This window comes from Mus pahari, chromosome 5, assembly GCF_900095145.1.
Source record: "Mus pahari chromosome 5, PAHARI_EIJ_v1.1, whole genome shotgun sequence".
Taxonomy (NCBI): domain Eukaryota; kingdom Metazoa; phylum Chordata; class Mammalia; order Rodentia; family Muridae; genus Mus; species Mus pahari.
The window spans coordinates 68,278,781-68,289,048 of NC_034594.1; the positions used below are offsets into that span (position 1 = coordinate 68,278,781).

At 48.5% G+C, this 10,268-nt stretch overlaps 1 protein-coding gene across 2 annotated transcripts in view; it reads left to right on the plus strand.

Annotated features, from left to right (window-relative positions):
* Positions 1–10,268, plus strand: part of Mlph (melanophilin) — a 36,338-nt gene that overhangs the window by 4,806 nt on the left and 21,264 nt on the right. For both annotated transcript variants that reach the window (XM_029538900.1, XM_029538901.1), the window contains exons 2-4: positions 1,831–1,964; positions 7,828–8,049; positions 8,171–8,283. In XM_029538900.1, coding sequence (XP_029394760.1) covers positions 1,855–1,964; positions 7,828–8,049; positions 8,171–8,283 — 445 coding nt within the window. In that variant the 5' untranslated portion in view covers positions 1,831–1,854. The remainder of the gene's footprint in view (positions 1–1,830; positions 1,965–7,827; positions 8,050–8,170; positions 8,284–10,268) is intronic.

Genomic DNA, 10,268 nt, shown 5'->3' on the forward strand with positions numbered 1-10,268 from the left:
GAAGAAACTTAAGAAGGGTGGATGTAGGAAGCGACCAGCTAAGGAATAGAGCTCACTATGTGGTCAGAAGCCCTCCATTGGGAGGTGGTGCTGTGCCACGGTCTCAGTGAAGATGCAGGAGGGAAGGTCCTGCATTGTCAATGATGCCTCTAGTTTTATACCCAAATGTAGTGTCATATCGATAAGTGAGCCTATCTTCCTCTGCTCATCTACACCCTGACTTTCATTGGCCTGCCTCACACCCACTGCCCACCCTACAGAGCATACAGGTGTTAGTGCCTAATCCCCTCCCCCCTCCCGGCCCACAGTATTGCCACTCATAGGGATCCCTGAACTAGTCCACTCTAACATGCACAGAACCTGCCTGAGGGACTTGCCAAAGTCTTCAGGGTTGGGCAGAGCTCGGGATCTTTATCCTAACCAGCTTCTAAAGGAGGTTGTAAGTACGGACAACGCTTGGAGAAATGAAGTCATCAGGTTCTGCCGTCTTTCGTTCTGATACCTGAATTTTTCTTTCTGTGTTCTTTGACATTGACATGAACAAGGACGTTGGGCTTGGAGGACTTCGAAATATGAAGTCTGAGTCCATGTGAAGGTGCAAATCGATAATGTCAAAACTCAGGAGGTTGAAGCAGGAGGACTGAGAGTTTCATTCCAGTCGGAGTTATTCAGCAAGACTATGCCTTGATACAATTAACTCATCAATCAAAAGCCAGTTGATATCCATGCTGTTGGGTCATCTAGAATCACTGCACACCAGGATACTCAGGGGTTCGATGCTCTGATTGCAACTGAACCGTGCAGAACCCTTGAGAGTACTGGCTGTTGACATTGTTGGGTGACCTTATCATTCACTGGGCACAGGAATTCCCACTGGGCAGTCCCTCAACTGACCTCTCCTAGTGAGCAAAGTGTGTAGCTCCTAACCATCTTACCCATGCAGGTGCTTCTTCCTGTAGTGTCACCATGGGCTGTGCATGAATATTCCCAGAGCAAGCACATTTGGCATCATGCTAGTTTGACATTCACATGTGACATCCCTAAGCAAGAAGCCCCAACCCTGGAAGACTATAAACCTTTCAGACAGTGAGGGTTCATCTCCAACCTTTCTGTCCCCTACAGTGTTGGCTACTTTCCTGGTAGCTATGACAAAATGCTTGTCAAAGCCAACCCAAGGAGGTAAAAGATCACTCTTTGTCACACAGAAGACACGGGTGACAAGTACAGTGGCAGGAGCATGAGGCAGATGGCCACATCGACTCCACAGTCATGACGCGGAGGGAGATGAATGCTGGTTCTTGGCTCTTTCTCTTCTGTCCTTTTTCTTCAGCAAGGGATCCTAGCCCATGGGATGCTGTTGCTCACATTCAGGGTGGGTCTTTCCTCCCCAGCCAGACCTCTTGTAGATATACCCAGAGGTGTATCATCTAGATAACTCTAAATCCAGTCTCATGACAGGGGAGTAGCCATTATGCCTACATACGGAGCCAGTCTCTGAAATACCCTTGTTCTCTGAGCCGGAGTGGGTTTAGACACGATTTTCTCTTTTATAAGCAAATGTAATGAGGCACTCATTTTACAGTAGAAGAGTGAGGATGGCTGTATGCATACCCTGGGGGCAAGAACTAACAAATCTACTTCCATTCATTTAACTGTGCAAAATTTATTAAATGGCCCTAGCTCCCAGACAGGTACTCGTAGGTTTAAAAAACTATTTGGCCCAGTGCATATCAGTGAGTAGTTTTGCTGATCTGCCCCATACTCTGTGACTTACTTTGGTGCCCTGGGGGCTTCCTGGAGTTGATCATCTGTGGCCCTGTGACTTTCTAGGTGTGGCCTGGATGAGGTACAGAGATGGGGAAAAAGCTGGACCTTTCCACACTCACAGACGAGGAGGCTGAGCACGTGTGGGCAGTGGTTCAGCGGGACTTCGACCTCAGGAAGCGAGAAGAAGAAAGACTTCAGTAAGTGTCTAGCTGAGCCATAGAGTTCAGGCCCTCTGATGTCCCAAGCAGCTGTCACCTCTGGTGTCATAGGTGGGTGGGTGTGTGGCCAGAGTGGATGGGAAGCCATGATCTGTGAACTGGCTTCCCTTTCAAGCTTTGGCTTCCTTGTTATGGAATGAGGTTTTCTGTTCTCTGAAGAGTACCTTTGGACTTACCTCCACTTCTGGAAGTTGTCTCATGAGCCACATGGTCCTGAGGGTCACACACACACACACACACACACACACACACACACACACACACACACCTTGAAGAGAGAAAAGCTGACAGTGTTAATTGGTGAATGAGGTTTGGCTCTGCAGGCATTCAGGCAGAGGTTGGCTTCCATCCTGTTCAGTGATTGGAGGAGCACCCCTCTTCCTGGGTGAGCACAGCTAGTGCAACTCACTCTCCCCAACTCCTGAACCAAGATCTACCTCAGTTTACCTCGTTGCTTACACCTCCCTCGGCCTCATTTCTGTCTCCTCCCACAAGGAAAGGCAATTAGCCTTCCTGGTGCCTGTTCTCTTCCCTCGGTGTCTTTTGTGGGTTGGATCAGTGTATCGAGGAGTGAGGCAGAGACTCCGAGCAAAGGAAAGTAACGAAGGGCAAGCCGGAAAAATGAAAGGGTTAGACACACGGGCTCTGGGGATTAACATGTGGAGCTCTTGAGATTGGGAGGCACAGCTCACTGAACCCCAGAATTCAAGGCTGGGAGGAAAGAATGTTGTGAGGTTCCTATCTTCAAATAAGGGCAGACATTGTATTGGGTGATTTGTTTTCTCCATCTTCCTCTTCTTCCTCATCTTCCTCTTCCTCCTCCTTTTTTTCCTCCTCCTTCCTTCCTTTCTTCCCTTCTTCCCCATCCCTTCCTCCTTTTCCTCTCCTGCTCCTCCTGCTCCTCCTGCTCCTCTTCCACTTCTCTTACTTCTGATGGTGATCTCACCCCATAGCTCAAGCCAGCCTGAAGCTCAGGGTCCTCCTGCCTCAGACTCCTCAGTGATGGAATTACAGGGTGCCCAGCTCACCTGTCTATCTAGTCTGTAAGCTACACACACACACACACACACACACACACACACACACACCACATACACACATCCCACTACACACAACACATACACAACACGCAGATGCATACCGAGAGATACATACTGCTCTCCCTCTGTCTTTCTTCTGAAGCATGTTGTAGGAGCTGGCTGCTTTAATTCCATGGTCTTCCACACTCTGATGTCTCCCGGGCCACGCCCCTCTGATTTTCCTTAGGTCCCCTTGTTCCACTTTCCTAAACTGAGAGAGAATTCCAGAGGTGTGTCTCTTATCTTCAGTGCATTCCATATTTGCATGAGTCACCTGGGTCTTTAAAAAGCTTTGAGTAGAGAAAATATAATCACTTGTTATTATTTTTATACTACACAAACATAGCACTGCCAAAGCAAACCTTGGTGAGGACAGCCGGCTAAGTCTCCACTTGTGAGTTCCTCCCTCCTGGGACACCCCCATCCTGGACCTGAGTTGCCTGGTTCTATGTACAAAGGGAACCTCAGCAGGACTGGGAGCCTGCACGCTGCCTTGTCTTGTGCATAAATATTGGAAGTCCTCTCAACATCTCTTTGCTCCGTGTGTCAGGTCCAACGCCCAGTTGATGCTCTGACAGGAATCACTGGGTGGTCCCCAAACCCGCAAAGAACAGCCAGCCTCAGTGACTCGTGTCCTTGGGAAGGGAGTAACCGAAGTACACATAAATGATACATCCTGTCCAATGGTGCTGCCCACTAACCAAATATTAGACCTGCTAACCTTCCGAGAAAGGCAAATAGGTGGTAGTGTACAGTTTTGATCTCTGCAAATACACAGGAATTCCTGAGATAATCCATGAAAGACCTGACATCATGAGACACAGACAGACAAACGGGCATATTTAAAAATCAGCAGAAGGGGGCTGGAGAGATGGCTCAGCAGTTAAAAGCACTGATTGCTCTTCCAGAGGTTCTGAGTTCAATTCCCAGTAACCACATGGTGGCTCACAACCATCTGTAGCTCCAGTTCCAGGGGCACCAATGACCTCTTCTGGCCTTCATGGGTACCAGACATATGCACATGGTGCACAGACAATCACTGAGATAAAAAGAACAGACATATTCCTGAAATAAAATTAAAAATCAGGAGAAAACTAAGAAAAGGGAAGTCTGGTCCATCATCCCTGCAGACAATGAGAGCCAGGGCAGCAAAGAGGAATGGCTAACAGAAGTCATCTGAGCATCGGTGAGAGATGCCAGTGGGATTCTGCTTTGCCTCTGTCTCCTGAGTCACACACACCCTCCCCAGCAGATTCCTTTCCATCTTGACCATTCCTTTCCCAGAGTCTTCAGGAAGGCTGCTACACCCGTTTCCTCACATCCCTTACCTCCTACCTTCAAGTCTCTGCCTCCATCCCTTACTCTTTCCTTTCTGCTGCCTCCTACAGCAGGCTCTGGGGGTCACAATTCCTTTGAGTGACTCATTACCATCATCTGGTCTAGCCTTGGATTCCCTCTTCAGTCATGGAGTTCAGCTGCCTGTGCAAGGCAAAGCCTTGGCTGCCTCTGCTGCACAGCTTTTGTGTGCTGACTCTCTGGGAACACTCCCCCCAGCAGATTTCACCTCAACAATGCTGGGCTCCTCTTAATCACTGCTAATTTATCCGTTCCAGATAACCAGCATCAAGTATCCCAGTGAAGCAAAGGTTTCACATCAGTAGTTCTGCTAGCTTGTTAATCACAGTTCATTCTTCAGCCCCAGCTAACCGGAACCATATAATCTTAATTCAAAAGAAGAAATGGCCCCCAATAGTCTTTAAATGTCCCCGTGAAATTTCACAAGGCAGGCCACCATCTTCTGCATTTCCTTCGACATTAGCCCGGGCCTCAATTTTCTGCATTTCCATGCAACATTCATACTTCCAAGCTCCTACAGAACAGCTCGATGAGTTTTCAACACTCAGTGGCTTTTAGTTCCAAAGCTCTTCCCCAGACTTCCCCCAAAACATGGCCAGGTCTATCACAGCAATGCAGTACCCCACTCCTGGTAACAACTTGTCTTAAGGTTTCTATTTTTTGATGCAACACCATGACAAAAGTAATGGGGGGGCAGATTAATTTGGCCTACACTTCTGCATCACTGAAGAAAGTCAGGACAAGAACTCAAACAGGGCAGGAACTTGGAGGCAGGAACTGATGCAGAAACCATGGAGAGAAAGAGATGCTGCTTACTGGCTTCTCCCCATACCCTGATCAGTCTGCTTTCTTATAGAACTCAGGACCACCATCCCAGGGATGGCTCCACCCACAATGGGCTGGGCCCTCCCTAGTCAATCACTAATTAAGAAAGTGCCCCACAGCTGGATCTTATGAAGGCAATTGAGGTTCCCTTTCTTCAGATAACTCTAGCATGTGTCAAGGTGACATAAAAACTAGCCAGCACAAGTAGCTAGTCACTTCTGTTCAGTGATGATGTGTGCCGACGTCTGAAATGGTGGGTGGAGCCAAGTTTGTAGACACGGTGCCTTTTCTTATACATCCCTACCTCAGACACAATCGAGCCCATAGATTAGGGACAGAAAAAGATTAACAGCACAGCTAAAAATGAAATAGAATAGAATAGAATAGAATAGAATAGAATAGAATAGAATAGAATAGAATAGAATAGAATAGAATAGAATAGTTATAAAAATACATCACAAGAACTATAAAAATTAAATACCAAAATCCAAATCAGCGATCACTAAGTGGGCTAATGCTTTTCATAGAGCTCTCAAAAGAACTGTAAGCACAGTAGATCCTTCAAAAGGTTGACCAGCGTCTTTGGGCATCAGGGAAATGCAAACAAAAACTGCGTTGAGATCCCATCTCATCCCAGTCAGAATGGCTACCACTGAGAAAACAACTGGCAGCAAGCTCTGGCAAGGCTGTGGAGAAGAGGCTCCCTTGTCTGCTACTGGTGTAAGCATAGACTGCAGCCACTGTGGAAGCCAACATGGAGGTTCCTTTAAAAAGATCTCAGCTAGCTATGCCAGACCGGCCTGGGCACACATCCAAAGGATTCTCACTCAGCCCCACAGAAACACTTCTACACCCGTGTGACCGCTGCAGTGTTTGAAACACGCAGAAAATGGAGCCAGTCTAGATGAGCATCCACAGATGAGTCAATAAAGAACATGTGGTTATCTACACAATGGAACTTGATGCAGCCATGAAGAAAACTGAAATCATGTTGTTTGCAGAAAAATGGGTGCAACCACAAATCTTTGTTAAGTGAGATCAGGCCGCTGGGAAAGATAGTGGCTACATTTTTATGCATCTATGTGTGTTTATGTTTGTATGTTTCTAGGTCACAAAACTAGAAAGGGGATCATGAGGGAGGAGGAAGAGATAGAACTTTTGTTTATTTGTTTGGGGTTTGGGGAAGGGGTTTGGTTTCTTGTTGTGTTGGTTTGTGTGGGGGGGTTGTTTTGTTTTGTGTTTTTCTTTGGTTGGTTGATTTATTTTTGTTTTGTTTTGTTTTGTTTTGAGACCAGATTTCTCTGTGTAGTTATGACTGTATTGGACCTTGCTCTGTAGACCAGGCTGGCCTCAAACTTAGAGCGCTGCCTGCCTCTGCCTCCCAAGGGCTGGGATTAAAAGTGTGTGCCACTATGCCTGCCTGGCTGGAGGAAGCGCTCTTAAGGGAAGTGGCAAGTAGAAAGGGTGATGGATTCCATGAGAAGGAAAGTGTATGTAGGGACTAACCAGGAAAGGGGAAGGAAGCAGCTTCGAGGGAGGACGGGAAGACACAGTTGAGAACAGAGCATCGTGTGAAGAAACCATGATGAAGCCCAATACATTGTATTCTAGTTCAAAAAAATGTATTAAAAAACAATGTAACATTTAAAATTATGGCTATTCTGTGTCTGTGTCTCTGTCCCTCTGTGTGTATGTCTCTCTGTGTCTCTCTGCCACTCTGTCTCCCTATGTGTGTGTCTCTCTCCTATCCACACCCTTCTTTTTCTTGTTGGCCATCGAACTGGGCCATTGCCACTTCACACCAGATGTCACCTCCCTGCACCCCATGGAAATTAAAACCTTGCAAGTCCTCAGGAGACAGTGGACCCAGTGTCTTGCCAATTTTCCTCACTAAGGACAGATTACCATTAATTAACCCATGTAAAACCAAAAATATTGTGTTTGGCAGATATTCCATGAAACTCGGAACGGAAAGGGTACATTCATTAGGTTCTGGGGGACATTTTCCATCGTTGCAGCTGGTTCCACTTGGCAGGCTCGCCCGGAAGCGGGGTTACTTCAAACCGGATTGTCCAGGAGAACAGGTTTCTCCTGGAACTTCTGGGTACAGGGTGATTCCTGTCTGGAGCCTCTCCAAGCCAAGCTCTCAGTCCTGGCTCTGCAGGAAGAGTCCTGGGCCTCCTCCGCTTGGTGCTTGCTGGAAGACACCTTAAACCACATGTTGAGGAAATATCACCTGGCCTTGCCCTCGGGATTCTGTTACCCACAAGAGAGGGCACAGGGTTCAATCGTAAATGCCACAGAAATGCTTAAGGGCTGTGCCATTTCAGTGAAAAATCATAGGTTTCGTCTCTAGCCTACCCAAATTGCGGATGATTTAAGCCCAACCTATTTTGTCCCCTCCAGGAAGAGGGCAAGATGGCTCTCTGCCATGAGCCCGTGGGCACTTTCCGCTCAGCTTCAGCCACTGTCCTCTGCCTATGGAAACGACCCTCTGTCTGTGTCCATTCACACTGCGTGCATTCACTGGTCGGTTGTAGAAACAAGCTGACTGATGTATTTCTTATCCCATTTTCTCCAAGGGGGCTGAAGGGCAAAATACAAAAGGAGAGTTCCAAGAGAGAGCTGCTGTCGGACACAGCCCATCTGAATGAGACCCACTGTGCCCGCTGCCTGCAGCCCTACCGGGTGCTCCTGAACAGCAGAAGGCAGTGCCTAGAATGCAGCCTCTTTGTCTGCAAAAGCTGCAGCCACGCCCACCCAGAAGAGCAGGGCTGGCTCTGCGACCCCTGCCACTTGGCCAGGTGAGGAGCCAGGAGACAGAGCCTGCCCCTAATGGTGTCTTAGCCTGGTGTGTCACTTTAGCGGGTCTGGCTGGGGGGAAACGGGAAGGCACTGCCTCAGGCTGCACCCATCTCTCGGCAGAGTCGTGAAGATCGGCTCCCTGGAGTGGTACTATCAGCATGTGAGAGCTCGCTTCAAGCGCTTCGGGAGTGCCAAAGTGATCCGGTCTCTCTGCGGGCGGCTGCAGGGTGGAGGTAAGGGGAGGGCTGGTCTGGGGATATTCCAGACGCGCTTTAAGTTGAAGAACCCTTAGAATGGGGTTAGTTGGCGCCTGTGGGAGGCGCAGGCGCAGTTCTCTGGTGCCCTTTATGGTGTTCCAGATCCCTGGGGTTTCCAGCTTGCCATAAACATCCCCCAGTATTTAAAGTCGTGTGTGTGTGTGTGTGTGTGTGTGTGTGTACACTAAGTTGATTGCCAGGGAGTTGTCTGTCACTTAGAAGTTCACAGAGTTTCAGAAGTTTGGCCATATTGAGAACTAAGAGAATTAAAGCTTCCTGACTGAAGTAACCTTCCAATTGCAAAACTGCTGTCATTGCTACCAGGAGGTGGCGCTGTGGGGCAACAAAAACAACTTTGAGGCATTTCCTTGCAGGGAGTCTCAGCAAGCCCGCTGAGGCTGGTGACCCGAAGGCTCCCTTCTCCCTTGCTGGCCTCAGTATAAGGAAGGAGGGGACGCTTTCTTCTTGCATACTCTTTTTAAATTAATCATTGTGGGGGCGGAGGAGCTGTACCTAAGAGTTCAGGTTCGTGGATGTTAGAGAAGAACATTAGGCAGCCTGGAACTACAGTTACTTGTGAACACCACCAAGGCCACCACACCACCACGCCCCAGTGTAGGTGTTGGGAAGTCTCAGAGCCTCTGCATGAACACTGTGTGCTTTCAGCAGCTGAGCCATCCTGCTGGCCTCCTGGGGGGACCTTCTTAAAAGACACGGGAAAAACCAACCTAAATAGCAAAGTGACTTATTTTGAGAGCCAGCTCAACCTGGACACAGTGTCACTACAGACCTTCAGAATGAGGCTTGTCTCTGGGGCCTTCCACAGGCTCTTTGTGGGGAGCAGCCTTGATGTGAGAAAGAAAATGATTCTCACCTGTTGCTAGGTACCCGGCCGTCCATCCACTCCTTAGCAAGGCTCTGTGTTTGCCTGCAGGGTTTCCTGGCAGCCTGGCAGGGTTTGCTTCTGTCAACTGTGGGGCCTCAGCTGTCTTCCATTTTTGTTTGTTTGTTGTTGTTATTTTCTCCCAATCAAGTGAAGTGAGAACACTCCTCCTGTTCTGAGGCAGAACGGGGAAAACCACTTAGACTTGTGTAACATGATTGGCCAGACAGGTGGCTAGGGAGACTGGAACCACCAATATCCTCGGTGTAGAGAGAAGTCAGAAGCCATATCTGAAGGGATCCTGGAGGCTAGGGTTGGGGTCGGGGCGTGGCTTAGCTTTTGATGCCACCCCAGAAAGTCAGCTGATATCTCTAAAGCCTGAATGCTTACTTCTGCTGACATAGACCCCTCCCACTCTGCCACCCTGCAATGTCCCCCACCCACCCACCCCAGGATAGGGAAGCAGGTCCTTTTGTCCCTCGAGCAGAGTGACTGGCAGGATGAGGAATGGAAAGGTTTGTAAAGTGACCAAGGCCACTGTCGCCTAGGACACAGCCTGAGACACCAAGTCCTGGCTCACCTTGGAACAGTACACTGCTGTGAAAGTGACGGAGCTGTTATGCGGGGTTCCTGGATGGATCGATGGGTCAGTGGTAGACAGAAGGATAAGAAAGAAAGATGAGCCAGTATATGGTGGTGAACAGGCTGGCTGGCTGGGTAGACGGATTTACAAATAGAAAAAAGAAGAAGAAAGGCAGGAAGGAGGGGGGGGATGTCTTGTTTTCTATTGCTGTGAGGTGACACCATCTTACAGAAGACTTTATTTGGGTTTATGGTTTCAGAGGGTTAGAGTCTGTCTTAGTCAGGGTTTCTGTTCCTACACAAACATCATGACCAAGAAGCAAGTTGGGGAGGAAAGGGTTTATTCAGCTTACACTTCCACATTGCTGTTCATCACCAAAGGAAATCAGGACTGGAACTCAAGCAGGTCAGAAAGCAAGAGCTGATGCAGAGGCCATGGAGGGATGTTCTTTACTGGCTTGCTTCCCCTGGCTTGCTCAGCCTGCTCTCTTATAGA